The 20,788-nt window shown below is 44.8% G+C and overlaps 1 protein-coding gene across 5 annotated transcripts in view; it reads right to left on the reverse strand.

Annotated features, from left to right (window-relative positions):
• Positions 1 to 20,788, reverse strand: part of inpp5b (inositol polyphosphate-5-phosphatase B) — a 246,141-nt gene that overhangs the window by 151,441 nt on the left and 73,912 nt on the right. For 2 of the 5 annotated variants that reach the window (XM_038801314.1, XM_038801323.1), the window contains exon 6: positions 3,574 to 3,744. The exons of 1 other annotated variant lie outside the window; for it this stretch is intronic. In XM_038801314.1, coding sequence (XP_038657242.1) covers positions 3,574 to 3,744 — 171 coding nt within the window. Of the gene's footprint in view, positions 1 to 2,373; positions 2,402 to 3,573; positions 3,745 to 7,317; positions 7,515 to 20,788 lie in introns of those variants that run through there. 2 more of the 5 variants (XM_038801353.1, XM_038801380.1) reach the window with 2 other exon arrangements.

The raw sequence follows: 20,788 nt of genomic DNA on the forward strand, positions 1-20,788 counted from the left end.
CGGTGGGACACTCTCTCCTTCCACCCCTCCTGCACCATTTTTGGTCAACACATCCACCCGTTAGCTGGGGAAATGGTCCAAAAATACCACCGCGAGCGGGAGCTACCAAATGTGCAAGCACTCCCATTATGGCCAACACCGGAAATCCTCTTTGTAGCATTGATGTCAGCAATAAAGACACGGCCTTCAGCTCAGAGTCACTGAACAAGGGAGGAGGGCAAGAAGAAAATTGCCGTGATTCACTTAATCATTACTCAATGAGGTCTGCTAGAAGGGGCTGGTTTAGCTCACTGGGCTAAATTGCTGGCTTTTAAAGCAGACCAAGGCAGGCCAGCAGCACGGTTCAATTCCCGTACCAGCCTCCCCGAACAGGCGCCTCCCCAAACAGGCGCCGGAAAGTGGTGACGGAAAGGGGCTTTTCACAGTAACTTCATTGAAGCCTACTCATGACAATAAGCTATTTTCATTTCATTTAGAAGGTGTACTAAAACCCTGTAGCGTCAGGCTCAGTTACAAACATGGATGTTTAAAATACAATCTGTAATGGTTTGTTTCAAAGGAAACGCTGTCGTTGCAACAACCATATGCAATACTAATCAGGCGCAAAGATTTAAAAGGTCTCACTGAGGGTCTATTCAAAAAATGTTTTGTCAATTTGGAGTTGCAAACAAAAAATCCCAAGCCAATTGTCAAAATTACTGTTGTTGAAGGTCACCATTTGACCGATCGAGCTTATCCTTCCACAGAAACATAGCCCCCAACACAGCATCCAATCATCTCTTTGAATAGTTCAATAAATATCCCTTAATTAGGAACAGAAAATAAATTTCAATCTGAATTTGTTTTTTTGATTATGGTGTTAGCTACAGATTATGGAACAAAATGGTAAATAGAATTCAACAACTAACACAAGGGAGGATTGATTAAAACAAACTCAAGAGAGTTATGAAAAATCTTGAAACTAACTTTTGACTATCTTGTATTTTTCTTAGCTGCATTCTGCATTGTACTGTCAACAAACTTCAGTTATGTTTTTAACCACTTTCATTTTCAGTAATTCTCTACCTCTTATCTTGTTTTATATTTGTTTCATTCAGTCCGAGTCTTAACTTGTTTCCTTTTCTAACTACTCCGTTTATTTTTGTGTTATCCCTATCCTATGTTTTTCTCAAAGGTTTGTGTGTGTCAGTTAAACACAGCCTTAACTTCCACTGCTAGTCTTTTCCAGAGTAAGTATTTAACACTGATTTGGGGTGTGGTGTGTTCATTAACACAGTGACTTTGAACTTTTCTAAGCCTAAAACTCTCAGACAGATTATTTCTTCATTCTGTCACAAAGGTCATTCAACGTGCGTCCAGGAGAAAAAAAAAACATATCCATGAAGATATGGGGCTGGATTCTTCCGCTCCACCTGCCACAAGTACGCCACGGGCAAGACGCAGACAATGGAGACGTCCATTGACCTTACGTGGGATTTTCCGGTCGCTGGGCAGACACGGTCGGAGAATCCCGCCCATGATGTTTATCTTTGTTATCGTAAATTCATATATACGTTGCACAACCAAGGACTGGGGGCAGATCAAATGGCTGTGGTTATATCTGTATTAAGTGGCAGAGACTATCTGTGTCTGCAGTAAGGCTACACTTGTAGTTCTTGCCAAACGGATACATCCTCCCACCACTGGTCTGAATCAGTCCTCCCTTGCATATTGGGCTGGCTATAAATGCGCACAGAGCCATCTGTCTTCAGTATTAAGTAACTGGGGTAGATGTTGACTTTGTCCAATCGTGTAAAATGGTTGTTAGCTAGTCAGCAGCTTATTTTTAATTTCTGCCTCCACAGGAAATAAAAAGCGGGAGAGATGGAAAACAGTTGCTGACTTGCCAAAATGCATTTTATACTATTGCACAAAGATCAACCCAATTGTACAATATACATTTTAAAAATTATTTCATGGGGTGTGGTTATCACAGGCTAGGCCAGCATTTATTGCCCACCCCTCAATGCCCTTGAGAAGGTGAATAAAAACTATTTGCATTATTCCAGCACAACCACGTCATGACAATTTGGTATTTCTTTCAATTCATTTAGTTTTTGACATAACAGACAAATGTAGCCACAATTTGGTAAAAGATGGATTAACAGTCGGGAGCTCGGAAATGTAAACAGTCTAGTATGAAAGGAAAAAATTAACTAAGACAAAACTATCAAGGGAAATTGCAAAGCTACGACAGCAAAACAAAATGCATCAAAATTTAAAATTAGACACAGCAGCATGAAATACAGATTTGCAATTGGACAACAGATTAACACTGTAAAATAATTCCATTAGCACATTCATTTGTGGCTCAGTTTGTTGCTTCACCTCTACCTGAGTGGATGGCTGAAGAGCATCTTCAGCTTTGTTTGAGAATAGGTGGCTTGAATGAGGACTATATAATGCTATGAAGTGACAATGATGGTGTGTGATATCATAATGGTCTCCAGCACATTGCCAGGGAGACAACAGGGACTATCCATTGTGTTTCATATACAAATTTAGCAATCCCTGCAATGTGATCTCTTCCTTTATTTTAAATCACTGATTAGCAAGTGCTTGGATTTGGCACTACAGTACCATTCTGGCCCAATATCTAGTCCAATAAAGGCAGTTAGAGTATGAAATTCTCAACCACAAACCATTGTTGAAGGGGAATTAAAGGGGAATTAAGTAATTGGTCTGAAAAAAAAGAAAATTTAACAGTATGGCAGAAATGTAGTAGAGCAGGATTAAACTTATTCAAGAAAAGCACCAGTGCCAATTTAGTAAGCCAAGTACATAATTCACTGTTGTGAAGTGACATTCTATGATTCTAACATTTCCAAACTTGAGACAGCCTCCTTGATTCACCCCAATGAACTGCAGAAATTAACTGATGTTAGCTGCTAGAGTACAAATGTCCCCAATTCAACCTAAAAGGTTCCTCATGTCACTTTTACCATGAAAATATATAAAACATTGTACTGACACGAGACTGGGCAAAATGTCACTCACACCAATGACTGTCACCAAGACAGTGCACTCGTATAATTCCGAATAGCAAAATATTACTGACCATACAGTTCAGGAAAATTTCAGGTCCAATCCTTCATCTGTACTGGTTTAAAACTCAGCTAGGGTTTACCTTCCTGATTATTATCCAGCCAATATTTTGATATGAAGCAAGACATTGATGGAAGCTTGGTGCTGATGGTCCCTCACAGTTAAAAAAAACCTCTTTGTTTAGGCTCATAATTGTGGCCAAGTGTAACCAATCGCAATGGAACTACTCCACAAAACACTGGTGAGCTGGTTTAGCTCACTGGGCTAAATCGCTGGCTTTTACAGCAGACAAAGCAGGCCAGCAGCACGGTTCGATTCCCGTACCAGCCTCCCTGGACAGGCGCCGGAATGTGGCAACTAGGGGTTTTTCACAGTAACTTCATTGAAGCCTACTCGTGACAATAAAGCGATTTTCATTTCATTTTTTCATTTCAACTGCTTCAAGAGTTAAAAGTGGCATTAACAGGACAAAGAATGAAAGAACTTTACCGCCGAATTTACTGGCCATTTTCTTTCCTTTCTGATCAGACGATGAGGGAGCACAATTTGCATATTTCTTTCCAAGGGATCTGTGCAACTCGAAATCTTTATTTTGTCTGTACTTCGATAGCCATAGAAATTGAGATGGGAATCCTCCAGTGACAGCTTGTTTGAGTAATTCTGAAATAATGAACACTTATGTAAAACAGTGTACACCTTGCATTTGATTTTCAGTCTCCATTGTTCAACATTTTGAAAAATTGACATATGGTTTACCAATGCTTCACATACATTCTTGCACTGTCCCACTCGTGCTTAGCGATACTGTGGTGGTTATGTTGCTGGCCTAGTAATCAGAGACCTGAATTAATGATCTGGGACCACAAGTTCAAATTGTAACACAGCAACTGGGGAATTTTAAAACAATTGAATTAAATAAATCTGCAATAAAAAGCTACTCTCAGTAATTGTACCCATGATACTACTGGATTATTGCAAAAGTACATTGCGTTCACTAAAATCTGCCGCCCTTTCCTGGTCATGCCTTTATGTGCCTTCAGACGCACAGCAATGTGGCTGGTTTTTAACTGTTGTTTAAATAAATTGATCTAGCAGGGCACTCTGCTGTATTCAAGAAGCTATCTCACCTCTGCAGCACTGGACTGTGCTCTACGGGTTGCTCCCAAGGACACATTGGGATAAACATCAACCATACCATTTCAGCTATCAAGAGAGACTGGATAGGCTGGGGTTGTTTTCCTGGAGCAGAGAAGGCTGAGGGGGGTCCTGGTTAAAGCGTATAAACTTATGAGAGGCATGTATAGGGTGGAAAGGAAGGAATTTTTCCCCATTAGCGGAGGGGTCAATAAACAGGGGGGGGGGGGGACAAATTTAAGATAAGGGGCAGGGGGTTCAGCGGGATTGTGAGGGGAAACCTTTTCACCCTTTTCAGTTGGAATCAGGAACTGCCTGAAAGGGAGGTGGAGGTGGGAACCCTCACAACACATAAGTAGAAGTATTTAGATGAGCACGAAATGCCAAGCATACAAGGCTACAGGCCATGTGCTGAAAAATGGGATTAGAGTAGACAGGTGGTTGATGGCCGGGAACACAATGGGCCGAAAAGCCTCTTTCCATGCTATAAAAACCCTAATGAATCTGTGACTCTACACTGCTAGAAGACCATCAATACATTAAAACATGCTCTTCGGTCTGCAAAATCCTGCAAGTATTCCAATGCAAAGAGCTATCAACAACCAAGGACTGCAGACTAGTACATTCAAAAGGTCCGGGGCCACATGCTGGGGGTGCACTAAAGCTGTCGGAAAGACAACAGTATCAGTGTCATATTAGACTGAGGGACTAGAAACTATATAAAACCTTGCGGCATTATACACCAGAGATTTTTGACATGAAACTTAAAAGGTACAATATAAATATAACCGGTCAGAGCAAGTGCAATAATGCACTTCATGTACTGTACTGAAAGAAACAGATCTGTATTGCACTTTGTGTAATGTCAAATTTGAACATTTACACAATGTACTTTGACAAATTTTAGGAATAAAATATATTTTGGGGGAAATAAAGGTGGCTCACAACCATCTTTGCATAGGAAATTTGGGATGTGTTTTCACTGATATCCAGCAATTCCTCAGTTGAAAAATTTAAATTTGGAAAAAAAAATCAACAATGCAAGTTTATTAAATTTCTAACACCTCAAATGGCCATTCCATGTACAAATTTGGCCCTTGATTGCTTCTTATGCTTGATGCCAGAGCACTACAGTGGCAGAAAATGACACAGGACAATGTGGAGTAATCGATAACTGGTCCCGCATGCCTGACTGCATTCAAAAGTAAACACATATTTTCTTCGCTCTCAAAAGGAAATCCCTTTCATTTGCTTTTTGGTGCAATGCTAACGTACATGAACATTAAAGCTCCTTCTTTCTCTGCTCATTACATTACGAAGGTTGCTCATTACATTACGAAGGTTGGCTTCGCATAGCCATATCACCTTTAAACTATTTCATACATCTTAAGGTCAAAAATCAGCACAGACTGCATCTGTTGATTGCAGCCCAAGTCCGTGATTGGAGACTGTCCTCTCCTCACACAAAAGGAAGCCAGTCTTAATGGAATTATTTCACAAGTGCCTTCTGCTTCGTCCCACAATTGACCACTCTCTGCTGATGGGTAAAGAAAGTGAGCTACTTGACAGCTGAGGCAACACAGTTCGGGTTAATGATGTCTGCATTTGAAGCTCACGCATATGCACTTTAAAGCAGGAAAGCTCCTGCATTGCAATCAGGAGCAGGAACTATGGTAAACTTTCCTTCTCAGCCCATGAATAGAGGCCAACATTTGAGACTGATATCAGCTCATTCAACATAGCCCTGGGATTAAGCCTGCAACTTCATAGAATTATAGATATCATAGAATTTACAGTACAGAAGGAGGCCATTCGGCCCATCGAGTCTGCACCAGCTCTTGGAAAGAGCACCCTACCCAAGGTCAACACCTCCACCGTATCCCCATAACCCAGTAACCCCACCCAACACTAAGGGCAATTTTGGACACTACGGGCAATTTATCATGGCCAATCCACCTAACCTGCACATCTTTGGACTGTGGGAGGAAACCGGAACACCCGGAGGAAACCCACTTTCCTTGTATTTGCAGCTCAGACCACATCAGCAACCACATTAAACCCTACAATTCATTAGAAAAGCACCATAAATAGATCTAAATTGATTTAAGTATTTTTTTCTTAATTTAATGAACTGCGATTTACGAGATGACATATTCCGTTGTCCACTTTCCATCATAAACTTCCCTCAGTCCTTGTGGAAAACAACAAGCTAAGTCAGCACCATCAACATTCTGGGGGTTACCATTGACCAGAATCGCAACTGGACCAGCCATATAAATACTGTGGCTACAAGAGCAGGTCAGAGGCTGGGAATCCTGCAGCAAGTCTGCTGACTTCCCAAAACCACTCCTACAATGCACACATAAGGAGTGAGATTGAATCATCTCCATTTCCCTGGGTGGGTGCAGCCCCAGCAACACTAAAGAGGCTCATTATCATCCAAGACAAAACAGTCCGCTTTATTTGGCATCCCGTCCACCAGCTTCAACATCCACTCTCTCCGCGCTAACTCTTCGTGCCCCACACTCAAGCCAAAAATACATAAAAGCACCTGCGCAGAAGTCAAACTTGCTCAATTGTACAAGTACACAACAGCCAACGAATTTGCCAGCAAACTTAGGAACACAAGAACAGAAGGCGGCCATTTAGCCCCTGAAACCCGTTCTGCCATTCAGTAAGGTCATGGCTGATCTGTGACCCAACTCTGATTGCCGAACCTTTGTACCATGCCCCTAAACACCTCTGGTTAACAAAAATTTATCAACCTCAAATTTAAAAGTAACAATTCATCAGACCTTAACTGTCGTTTGAGAGCTCTGTACTAATGCAAACAATTGCTTAAGCTCATCTGAGTTACTGGCAGTGTCTCTGATGTGTTAATCCATTTCCCTCACGCTGAGCCTAACCACAAAGAAACAGAATGTATTGCAACAACAATTTTCACTACAAAACGACCACAAAATGCACAGCATCCGAAGGCAAGTTTTATTGTCAATAGTTTGATATACAACAGATACACTCTTAAAATGTGCAGTGCATAAGCTGCCTGCGCAACAAACAAACATGCTCCATTTCAAATTTGTTAACAGCAATACTCACCACTGCCATTTTTGGGCTCCTTATACATTTGAGAGTCTTTCTATGGTCAGTGACAATTTAACAAAACTGAGGTAGTAGGGATGCTCCTATTTGGTTAGTCAGAGGCTCAGAGAAAAATGCACTATAGGACAAAGCTTTTGAGAGAGTCAGCGCCACTTAAATCAGCATAGCAATGAGATAAGTGTCAGTGATGTGTCACTGACCCTGCTACCTCAAAAGCTGTGAAAAACGAACTATTGCAGCTTGCAACTGCACAACCTCCTTGCAGTGGAACTCTCCTTTTCTGGAGGTGGGGCTGGGGTAAGGACAAACCATCACCATTTCAAATAATTTCAGTTCACAAACTCCTACTCTGAATGAGGGGCTGAATTAGGCATTCTATGCCATGCAAAAGGGATTAAATGTTGTCCCAATCCTAATCACTTTATGTATTTCAATTAAAATGCAGAGTTAAGCTATTCAAAATTGTCTACTCTTAAATGCATGACTTTTTTATACTAGCTCTTGTTTAAGGTCGATCAAGTAACTGTGAGCTGGGTTCAGGCAAATGCACTGCGGTGATATGAGTGGGAACACTGCCATTGGTTTCCCATTGGCTCTGGCTGGTCATGTGCCTCTCGGCTGATTGGCTGGGACTAGTCATGTGACTGCTCACCAATTGGTCGAGAGGCAAGTAGACTCCGCCTCCGGGGCGGGGTATAAGTACCCAGGTTTCCCGGCGGTCGGCCTTTCTCTGTAGTCGACCACCGGGCTAACAACTAGCTGATTAAAGCCACAGTTTGGATCTTCATCGTGTCTCGCGTCCAATTGATGGTTCATCAATTTAATCAGCTAGAATTTTGGAATGGAGCTACGCATCAAGCCTGACTGTCTCCGCACCAGCCCGCATGCCTCAAATACACCTGCAATCTTTAAACATTGGCAGGCGTGTTTCAACAGTTACCTGACAACTGCAGCCAGCAAACCCACCAAGGAGCAGAAACTCCACATCCTCCACTCGTGCGTGGGCACGTCGGTCTACGCAATGATCGAGGACGAAAGTGATTATGACGCGGCCATGGATATCCTGAAAGGCCACTTTCTCTGGCCGGTCAACGAAGTATACGCACGGCATCTCCTGACAGCAGTTCCCTGGTAAGTCACTCGACGAATTCTACCAGGCCCTCACAGCTCGAGGGAGAATGTGCGCCTGTCCCCAAGTTTCTGCGACTAAGCACATGGAACTTTTAATTAGAGACACTTATGTTGCCAACATGCAATCCTCCTCTATCCGCCAACGATTGCTGGAGAAGAACGCCCTCAGCCTAGCTGAGGCACGGACCCTCCTCCCTGGAGGTCGCCGACCTGAACGCCCGCGCATTCTCCCCCGGCCGCGCAGCAATCCCCTGGACTTCGTGGCACGCGCCACCCCCGTCCTCCGCTGACCCTGAACCCACCAGGCCTGCGCTGCGGGACGCTCCGACAAGCAATCGGGGCCCCGCTGCTATTTTTGTGGTCTCTCTAAACACCCCCGCCCGCGCTGCCCGGCCCGCTCCACTCTGTGTAAGAGCTGCGGGAAGAAGGGCCAGACCAAGTCGGTCGCTGCTGTTCCACGCAGCGATCGCGGATCCCCCCCCCCCCCCGGGCCCCCCCAGGGCCCAGCGCCGCGCACCGACCTCTCCGGCCCGCCTCCCAGCCCCCGCAACAGGCCCACGGTCCTCCCGTCCCCGCTCCCGGCTGCCCCGACCGGCACGCAGACGCCACTGACACTGCCCCCAGCTGCCACGAGGTTCCCACGGGCGCCGCCATCTTGGGTCCCGGACGCCACGTGCGGGTCATGGGAGCCGCCATCCTGGGGCCCCGGCTCCACGTGCGGGTCCTGGGCGCCGCCATCTTGGGACCCCAATTCCACGTGCGGGTCCTGGGCGCCGCCATCTTGTGCCAACACGGAAGGCCCTGCCAGCAATTACTCTGCCACCGAGGATGACCTGGAACTCTCGCCACAACTTGCTTCCATCACACTCGACCAGTCGCAACCACGCACGCTCGCCAAGACTACGACAACGATCTAGCTCAATGGACACAAGACAAAATGCCGACTGGACTCCAGAAGCACGGAAAGTTTTGTCCACCCCGACACGGTAAGACGCTGCACGCTCCCCATCCACCCAGTTAAGCATAAAATCGAATTGGCCTCGGGTTCGCACTCCGTCCAAATCACCGGGGAGTGCGGCGGGGACACAGGATAAAAGAGCGCGAGGAGAGCGGCGGTGAGTCAGTGAAAGAGCGCGAGGAAAGCGGCGGGACACAGTGAGAGCGAGGAGTGCGGCGGGGACACAGGATAAAAGAGCGCGAGGAGAGCGGCGGTGAGTCAGTGAAAGAGCGCGAGGGGACACATTGAGAGCCGGAGAGCGGCGGGGTGCCAGTGGGAGCAAAGATAATATAAGGCGGGAACCGGAAGTACGACCCGCGGACTTCTGGGAAGGATTTTCCCCTAGCCAATAAATTCTGGCGGAGAGGAAACCCGAGACACTACACGTATAGTGTCTCCCACCCGCCCTCCTCCTCTAACCTAATAATAAGACCCATTGGTGTGAGCAGGTAAGTGCTATATTATATTATTATTTTTTATTTATTTTATATTTGTTTACCAGAACTTGGTTGGAACTAAGAGGGATGGCAGGGAAGGCAGTGCAATGTTCCTCCTGCAGGATGTTTGAGGTGAGGGATGCCGTTAGTGTCCCTGCTGATTTTACCTGCAGGAAGTGCAGCCATCTCCAGCTCCTACAAGACCGAGTTAGGGAACTGGAGCTGGAGTTGGATGAACTTTGGATCATTCGGGAGGCAGAGGGGGTCATAGATAGGAGCTTCAGGGAAGTAGTTACACCAAAGACTGGAGATAGATGGGTAACTGGAAGAGGGACTGGGAAGAAGCAGTCAGTGCAGGAACCCCCTGCGGTCATTCCCCTGAGTAACAAGTATACCGTTTTGGATACTTGTGGGGGGGGGGGGGGACTTACCAGGGGAAAGCCATGGGGTACGGGCCTCTGGCACGGAGTCTGTCCCTGTTGCTCAGAAGGGAAGGGGGGATAGGAGCAGAGCATTAGTAATTGGGCACTCAATAGTCAGGAGCACAGATAGGAGATTTTGTGGGAGCGAGAGAGACTCACGTTTGATATGTTGCCTCCCAGGTGCAAGGGTACGTGATGTCTCGGATCGTGTTTTTCGGGTCCTTAAAGGGGAAGGGGAGCAGCCCCAAGTCGTAGTCCACATTGGCACTAACGACATAGGTAGGAAAGGGGACAAGGATGTCAGGCAGGCCTTTAGGGAGCTAGGATGGAAGCTCAGAGTGAGAACAAACGGAGTTGTTATCTCTGGGTTGTTGCCCATGCCACGTGATAGTGAGATGAGGAATAGGGAGAGAGAGCAATTAAACACGTGGCTACAGGGATGGTGCAGGCGGGAGGGATTCAGATTTCTGGATAACTGGGGCTCTTTCTGGGGAAGGTGGGACCTCTATAGACAGGATGGTCTACATCTGAACCTGAGGGGCACCAATATCCTGGGGGGGAGATTTGTTAGTACTCTTTGGGGGGGTTTAAACTAATTCAGCAGGGGCATAGGAACCTGGATTGTAGTTTTGGGGTACGGGAGATTGAGAGTATAGAGGTCAGGAGCACAGATTTGACTTTGCAGGAGGGTGCCAGTGTTCAGGTTTGAAGTGTGTCTACTTCAATGCCAGGAGTATACGAAATAAGGTAGGGGAACTGGCAGCATGGGTTGGTACCTGGGACTTCGATGTTGTGGCCATTTCAGAGACATGGATAGAGCAGGGACAGGAATGGTTGTTGCAGGTTCCGTGGTTCAGGTGTTTTAGTAAGGTCAGAGAAGGGGGCAAAAGAGGGGGAGGTGTGGCGCTGCTAGTCAAGGACAGTATTATGGTGGCAGAAAGGATGCAAGATGGGGACTCTTCTTCCGAGGTAGTATGGGCTGAGGTTAGAAACAGGAAAGGAGAGGTCACCCTGCTGGGAGTTTTCTGTAGGCCACCTAATAGTTCTAGAGATGTAGAGGAAAGGATGGCGAAGATGATTCTGGAAAAGAGCGAAAGTAACAGGGTAGTTGTTATGGGAGACTTTAACTTTCCAAATATTGACTGGAAAAGATATAGTTCGAGTACATTAGATGGGTCGTTCTTTGTACAATGTGTGCAGGAGGGTTTCCTGACACAATATGTTGACAGGCCAACAAGAGGTGAGGCCACATTGGATTTGGTTTTGGGTAATGAACCAGGCCAGGTGTTAGATCTGGAGGTAGGTGAACACTTTGGAGACAGTGACCACAATTCGGTGACCGTTACATTAGTGATGGAAAGGGATAAGTATACCCCGCAGGGCAAGAGTTATAGCTGGGGGAAGGGCAATTATGATGCCATTAGACATGACTTAGGATGTGTAGGTTGGAGAAGTAGGCTGCAAGGGTTGGGCACACTGGATATGTGGAGCTTGTTCAAGGAACAGCTATTGCGTGTTCATGATCAGTACGTACCAGTCAGGCAGGGAGGAAGGGGTCGAACGAGGGAACCGTGGTTTACCAAAGAAGTGGAATCTCTTGTTAAGAGGAAAAAGGAGGCCTACGTGAAGATGAAGCGTGAAGTTTCAGTTGGGGCGCTTGATAGTTACAGGGAAGCGAGGAAGGATCTAAAGAGAGAGCTAAGACGAGCAAGGAGGGGACATGAGAAGTCTTTGGCAGGTAGGATCAAGGAAAACCCAAAAGCTTTCTATAGGTATGTCAGGAATAAAAGAATGACTAGGGTAAGAGTAGGGCCAGTCAAGGACAGTGGTGGGAAGTTGTGTGTGGAGGCTGAGGAGATAAGCGAGATACTAAATGAATACTTTTCGTCAGTATTCACTCAGGAAAAAGATAATATTGTGGAGGAGAATGCTGAGACCCAGGCTATTAGAATAGATGGCATTGAGGTGCGTAGGGAAGAAGTGTTGGCAATTCTGGACAAGGTGAAAATAGATAAGTCCCCGGGGCCTGATGGGATTTATCCTAGGATTCTCTGGGAAGCCAGGGAAGAGATTGCAGAGCCTTTGGCTTTGATTTTTATGTCATCATTGGCTACAGGAATAGTGCCAGAGGACTGGAGGATAGCAAATGTGGTCCCTTTGTTCAAGAAGGGGAGTAGAGATAACCCCGGTAACTATAGGCCGGTGAGCCTAACGTCTGTTGTGGGTAAAGTCTTGGAGAGGATTATAAAAGATACGATTTATAATCATCTAGATAGGAATAATATGATTAGGGATAGTCAGCATGGTTTTGTGAAGGGTAGGTCATGCCTCACAAACCTTATCGAGTTCTTTGAGAAGGTGACTGAACAGGTAGACGAGGGTAGAGCAGTTATGTGGTGTATATGGATTTCAGTAAAGCGTTTGATAAGGTTCCCCACGGTCGGCTATTGCAGAAAATACGGAGGCTGGGGATTGAGGGTGATTTAGAGATGTGGATCAGAAATTGGCTAGTTGAAAGAAGACAGAGGGTGGTGGTTGATGGGAAATGTTCAGAATGGAGTTCAGTTACGAGTGGCGTACCACAAGGATCTGTTCTGGGGCCGTTGCTGTTTGTCATTTTTATAAATGACCTAGAGGAGGGCGCAGAAGGATGGGTGAGTAAATTTGCAGACGACACTAAAGTCGGTGGAGTTGTAGACAGTGCAGAAGGATGTTGCAGGTTACAGAGGGACATAGATAAGCTGCAGAGCTGGGCTGAGAGGTGGCAAATGGAGTTTAATGTGGAGAAGTGTGAGGTGATTCACTTTGGAAAGAATAACAGGAATGCGGAATATTTGGGTAATGGTAAAATTCTTGGTAGTGTGGATGAGCAGAGGGATCTCGGTGTCCATGTACATAGATCCCTGAAAGTTGCCACCCAGGTTGATAAGGTTGTGAAGAAGGCCTATGGTGTGTTGGCCTTTATTGGTAGAGGGATTGAGTTCCGGAGCCATGAGGTCATGTTGCAGTTGTACAAAACTCTAGTACGGCCGCATTTGGAGTATTGCGTACAGTTCTGGTTGCCTCATTATAGGAAGGACGTGGAAGCTTTGGAGCGGGTGCAGAGGAGATTTACCAGGATGTTGCCTGGTATGGAGGGAAAATCCTATGAGGAAAGACTGATGGACATGAGGTTGTTTTCGTTAGAGAGAAGAATGTTAAGAGGTGACTTAATAGAGGCATACAAAATGATCAGAGGGTTAGATAGGGTGGACAGTGAGAACCTTCTCCCACGGATGGAGGTGGCTAGCACGAGGGGACATAGCCTTAAATTGAGGGGTAATAGATATAGGACAGAGGTCAGAGGTGGGTTTTTTACGCAAAGAGTAAACGACTTTGTTAGTTAACCGTTGAAATGTGGCTAGGGCATTTTTCATGCCAAATGGCATAACTTTGAACTGAGATATACCATCTGGAGTCACAAAACCTGAAATCTCCTTCACCTTTCGGATACAGGTACCTGCCAGTAACCTTGAAGTAAATCCAATTTGAAAAGAAAAGCGGATTGTCCCACTTTTTCAATGCAATCCTCCACACGTGAAATAGGATAAGAATCCGTTCTTGTAACTGCATTAACCTCTCTATAGTCTACACAGAACCGTTGGTTCTGTCTGGTTTAGATACCATCACTATGGGTGAGCTCCATTGGCTGCAACCCACTTCAATTATGCCATTTTTAAGCATACTCTTAATATCTTTGTTTACCTGTGCCAATTTTAAAGGGTTAAGTCTGTATGGATGTTGTTTTATTGGAACAGCATTTCCCACATCTCCATCATGTATAGCCATTTTAGTACTTCCCAATTTATCTCTACAAACTTGCCCATGTGATATCAATAACTCTTTCAGGTCAGTCCGTTTTACCTCTGGAAGGTAACTCAACAATTTATCCCAATTTTTAAGAACATCCTCATTTTCCAATTTAATTTGAGGAATGTCAAATTCACAGTCATCTGGATTTGGTTCGCCACTTTGAGCTGGGATCATTAAAACCTCCTCCTTTGCTCTCCTTCCCTTTCAAAGTACCTTTTAAGCATATTCACATGATACACTCGGCGAGTCTTCCTTCTATCTGGTGTTTTTACCATATAATTCACCTCACTTAATTTCCATTCAATCTGATAAGGTCCAAAAAAAACTTGCTTTTAAAGGTTCACCTACCAATGGGAACAACACTAAAACTCTATCTCCACTGGCAAAACTACGAACTTTGGATTTCTTGTCCGCTACCAGTTTCATCACCTGTTGTGCAACTTTTAAATGTTGTGTAGCCAATTCACCTGCTCTATTTAATCGTTCTCTAAAATTTGACACTTAATCCAATAATGTAATTTCCGATTTCTCACTCACCATTTTTTCCTTAACCAATTTTTTTTTTTTTAAACATTTTAATTCTCCTTTTTCACATTTTCTCCCGGATTTACACCCACCAACAATTAACAACAATCAGCAACAGATATATCAATCCCCATAACAATGACAATGATCCCATCCTCCCACTAACCCCCAAACATCAGCCCGCATGTTTACAAAAACAAATGACCAACAAGGAATCAGGGATTACCCATAGTCATCCTTAATATACACAGCCCCCCTCCCCCAACATCCCCCCAACTAATATTCGATGTTATCCAGTTCTTAAAAGTGCATAATAAATAATGCCCATGACTTGTAGAACACCTCCGAGCTTCCCGTCAGTTCAAACTTAACCTTCTTAAGGGTCAAGTATTCCAAAAGGTCCCTCCGCCACGCCAGGGCACAGGGTGGAGAGGCTGCTCTCCATCCCAACAGGATCCGCCTTCTGCCGATCAACGAGGCGAAGGCTACAATATCTGCCTCCGCACCAGTTTCCAACCCTGGCTGGTCCGACACCCCAAATATGGCCTCCCGGGGACCCGGGTCCAGTTTCACATGCCCCACCTTCCAGTACTCCTCTAGTTTTGGACAGGACCAAAACATATGAACGTGATTAGCGGGGCCCTCTTCACAACGCTCACACATATCTTCCACTCCCTCAAAGAATCGGCTCATCCTTGCCCTCGTGAGGTGTGCTCTGTGTACCACCTTCAGCTGTATCAGCCCCAACCTCGCACATGAGGCGGAAGCATTTACTCTCGGGAGCACCTCACACCAGACCCCCACCTCTATAACCTCTCCCAACTCTTCCTCCCACTTTGCTTTGATCCCCTCCAGTGGTGCCTTATCCTTTTCCAAAATAGCTCCGTATACCGCTGACACTGTCCCCTTCTCCAGTTCCCTTGTCGTCAGCACCTCCTCCAGCAATGTGGAGGCCAGCTCCTCCGGGATGCTCTGTAATCCTTTCTGGCAAAATTTCGATCCTGCATGTATCTAAACATTTCCCCCTGTTCCAGCCTATACTTCGTTTCCAGCTCCCTCAATCCTGCAAACCACCCGAAGAAATAAATCTTTTAGCGTCTTAATCCCCTTATCTTCCCATTTCCAAAAACTTCCATCCCACTTCCCTGGCTCAAATCTGTGGTTCCCCCAACTCGGCATTTCCCTTGACCCTTCCCCCAACCCGAAGTGTTGGCAAAACTGCCTCCAGATTTTCAATTAGGCTATTATTAACGGACTCCCTGAGTATTTCCCCGGACCTATCGGGAGCGGCGCTGTTGCTAGTGCTTTCAGTCCCGACCCCCTGGACAAACTCTCCTCCATTCTGACCCACTGTGAATCAACCCCTCTGACCCAGCTCCGCACCTTCTCCACATTCACCGCCCAGTAGTAGTACATCAGGTTCAGGAGACCCAAACTCCCTGCCTGCCTTCCCCTCTGTAGCAGCACCTTCCTCACTCTGGCCACCTTCCCTCCCCATATGAACGAGGTAATTCTTCCCTCAATCTCCCTGAAAAAAGCATTTGGGAGGAAAATCGTTAGGCATTGAAAAATAAACAGAAATTGCGGCAACACATTCATTTTAACCGCCTGTACCTGACCCGCCAGTGACAGAGGGAGACCATCCCACCTTGCCAGATCGGTTTTCACTCTCCCTACCAAACTAGTGATGTTGTACCTGCGAAGCTTCCCCCACTCGCAGGCAACCTGCACCCCCAGATACCTAAAGTGATTTGCTGCCCTACGGAATGGCAGCCCCCCCCCCCCCCCCCCCCCCCTGCCCCCACCCCCGGCCGAGACACCACAAAATACTCACTCTTGTCCAGGTTCAGCTTGTACCCAGAGAAAGAACCAAATACTCGCAGTAGCTCCAATATTCCTCCTATCGGCGCACTTGGTTCCAACACATGCAGCAGCAAGTCGTCGGCATATAAGGACACCCCCTGCACTGTTCCTTTCCATGCTCCCGAACTTCTTAACGCGATGGCCAACGGCTCAATCGCAAGTGCAAACAGCAGGGGGAACATAGGACATCCCTGCCTCGTCCCACGGTGGAGAGAAAAGTATCTCGAGCTGATATTGTTTATGCGGTCACTCGCCTTCGGCTCCTTATATAATAGCTTTACCCAGTTCACAAATCTTGGTCCAATCCCAAACTGCTCCAGAACTGCCATCAGGTACCCCCATTCTACCCAGTCAAACGGCTTCTCACTGTCCAATGCCACAAGCACCTCTGTTTCCTTCCCTTCCGCCGGTGCAATAACGACATTCAAAACCCTCCCAATGTTCGAGAAAAACTGGATGGTACGCAGTTGATTTAAATTGTTTTATTCCTAAAATATCCATAACTTCTTTGATAACCTCGATGTAAAATTTGATCCTTGATCCAATTGTATTTCTGTGGGTAGTCCATATCTAGTAAAGAATTTAAGTGACTCCTCCACAATCTTTTTAGCTGTAATATTACGTACTGGAATGGCCTCTGGAAACCTAGTAGACACATCCATTATCGTCAAAAGATATTGATTCCCACTTTTCGTTTTAAGAAGCGGGCCTACGCAATCAATTAGGACCCTTGAAAAAGGTTCCTCAAATGCTGAAATAGGTATTAAGGGCCCTGGCTTTATCACTGCTTGAGGTTTCCCTGTCACTTGACATGTGTGACGTGATTGACAAAATTTAGCTACATCTTTTATGTAGTCCAGGCCAATAAAAATGTTTCTGGATTTTAGCTTGAGTTTTCCTTATTCCCAAATGACCTCCCACTGGAACCTCATGTGCAACACACAACACCTCCTTTCTATACCCTACCGGCAATACTACTTGATGAACGTCTGCCCACTTTTCAATCGCCTGCATGAGTAAAGGTCTCCATTTTCTCATCAATACATGACTTTTACGGTAATAACACTCTGGTATACATTGATTCATCTTCCGTTTTATTTCTGCATCTTTCTGTTGTAACTCCGCCAATTTTCCTGAACTAAAAATATTTGCCTCATCCTCCACCTGTTCTTGTTCTTTTTCAACCATCTGATCAAAAAATCGCTTCTGATAATTGCACTTCAACTTCATCTTCACTCTTTGATTTCTCCTCTTGTCTTAACCTGTGACTTTGCGACTTTGTTACTACACAATGCAGAAAAATCCCAGGATACTCGTCCTTCAGCACTTCAGTTGTCTGATTTTCCACTGGCTTATCAGCCACAGCTATATCATTACCAAGATAAACTGTATTCCTGGACAAGATAGTTTCTCTATTACTCCTACTACCACTTCACCACTCTTCACTGGACTTTCCAACCTTACCGTATATAGTTGAACACTACTCCTCTCACCCTGAATTCCACATATTACCACCTTTTCTGGCAATATTCTTCCTAAACTACATAACTCCTCATTTCTTACCATTAAAGATTGACTAGCTCCCGTATCTCTTAAAATTGTGACTTCTTTACCTGCTCCTCCTGATACACGAGTAAACTTTACCCACACAGGTAAATTCTTTAAAAAGATCTGGCACCTTCTTATCAATCACCTCTTGATCAGGCTGTACAATCTTTTGCACCTCCTTTGCTTCACCAGGGCTTTCCTTTGCCACTTTAACAGACGCCACTGTCTTATACTGTTTTACCACATCAGCCTTCCCAGTGCTTTTCTTCACCCACCAGCACTGTGACTTTACATGGCCTAGTTTATTACAGTGAAAACATTGAAACTTTTCATTTCTTTTCCACCCTCCTGGATTTATTTTTTAATCTGAGGTACACTCTCCTTATTACCTCCCATCAGATCACCTTTGCCTTTACTACTTGAGTATTTCTCATGTCCCCAGTTTCTATCCTTCACAAGCTGAAACTGATGTCGGAAACCAAGTGTTGATTTATGAACAAATTCATAATCACCTGCCATTTCTGCTGCTAATCTCGCAGTTTTAACCCTCTGCTCTTCCACATGTGTTCTCACCACATCAGAAATTGAATTTTTAAACTCCTCCAAAAGTATAATTTCTCTGAGAGCTTCATACGTTTGGTCTATTTTCAAAGCCCTTATCCACCTATCAAAATTACTCTGTTTGATCCTTTCAAACTCCATGTATGTTTGACCAAATTCTTTCCTTAAATTTCTAAACCTTTGTCTGTAAGCTTCAGGCACTCGTTCATATGCACCTAAGATGGATTTTTTCACCTCCTCATATGTTCCAGATACCTCCTCTGGCAGTGATGCAAACACTTCACTATCCCTACCTACCAGCTTTGTTTGAATCAGTAATAAACACATGTCCTGTGACCATTAAATTTGTTTCACCACCTTCTCAAATGAAATGAAAAAGGCTTCTACCTTCTTCTCGTCAAACCTTGGCAATGCTTGGACATATTTAAATAGATTCCCACCAAGCCTTTGACTGTGACGCTCTTTCTCACTATCCTCATCACTATCCTCCAACTGTACGTTTCTCTTTACGTCTGCCAATTTTACCTGACTGTCATGTTTCATGGCCATTTTCTGAAGTTCAAACTCTCTCTCTTTATCTTTTCCCTGATCTGTATCTCCCTTTCTCTTTCTTTTTGTTCTGCTAGGGCTATTCTTTCTTTTCTCCTTTCTTCTCTCTCCTTTTCTTTGTCCTCTCTATTTTTCCTCTCTATCTCTTTCGTATTCAAGCTGCTTTGATTCTTTCTCATGTTCCATATTTTAAATTTGTAACTGAATTTTTTGCCATTTCCAATGAGTCAAAATGTATCTCAGGCAACTTTAAATGCTTAGCCCCCGCCATAATTATCCCATCTTTTCACATTTTGTCAGGTAATGTGAACTGCAATGTTTTTGCCAAATCTAACAGTCTGCTTTTAGTCTCTGCCCGTAAGGTATTGCGTGTGACCGTCTCCACCCCCAAAAACATCAGAGCCTCTGAAAGAGCCATTGTCCACAACACACTCCCCACTTAAACTGGAATACCACACCTGAAAAGCAACCATAATATGCTCACCCCTCACTGTCTTTAAGTTCACGAAGCTAATATAATTGATAGACTTTATCCCCCTCGAGCCACCAATTTGTTATGGGCCAGGGTTTAGAGAACCCCAAAGTGTATCATGGAATTCACCTGACCCACAACTTTTAATAGATTGTGGTATGGGGAGCACAAGGCCCACTCTACAGGTGTGGTACAGCAGAAATCAAAAAGTTTTTTTTTAAGCAAAACAATGTTTATGCTATGAACTCAAGTTCACCTTTTTAAAACATACAGTGATCATCTTAGCAACCATCAATTCAAATACAACCCCTAAAGAATACAACACTAAGTAATCCTTAATAAATCCGAAACAACATCCAGAAGACAAAAGACCCTTTTAACACCCACATCAGGTTTAAATTCTCTAATAAGAGCAGTTATCCCTTTGAAATCACCCAAATGAACACTCTTTAGCTTGTCGATAGATCCCTGCACATCTGCTGGCTTTCACTGCAGCTCTTCTCTCTTTAAACAAAACTAAAAACTCATTCTCTAGCAGCCTGCTCAAAAACGAAAGTAAAGCTGACAGACAGCCCAGCTCCATCTACTCTCTGACATCACTGCAGTAATAAACACCTATTTCTTAAAGGTATACTCACTACAGTTATTCTATAAAAACACCCAATTCTTAAAGGTACTCTTACATGGCATTTGTCAGGCATGGCCTCCTCTTGGCGAAGCCGTGCTGACTCAGCCCCATTTTACGATGGACTCCCAAGTACTCCACAATCTCATAATAATAATAATCTTTTTTAGTATCACAAGTAGGCTTACATTAACACTGCAATGAAGTTACTGTGAAAATCCCCTGCTCGCCACTCTATGGTGCCTGTTCGGGTACACTTTTGTTTTATAAAATTAGAGTACCCAATTCATTTTTTCTAATTAAGGGACAATTTAGCATGGCCAATCCACCTAGCCTGCACATCTTTGGGTTGTGGGGCTGAAAGCCACGCAAACACAGGGAGAATGTGCAAACTCCCCACGGACAGCGACCCAGAGTCGGGGTCGGACTTGGGATCTCGGTGCCGTGAGGCAGCAGGGCTAACCCACTGCGCCACCGTGCTGCCTC

Source organism: Scyliorhinus canicula, chromosome 1 (genome assembly GCF_902713615.1).
Source record: "Scyliorhinus canicula chromosome 1, sScyCan1.1, whole genome shotgun sequence".
In the NCBI taxonomy this organism is placed as follows: Eukaryota; Metazoa; Chordata; class Chondrichthyes; order Carcharhiniformes; family Scyliorhinidae; genus Scyliorhinus; species Scyliorhinus canicula.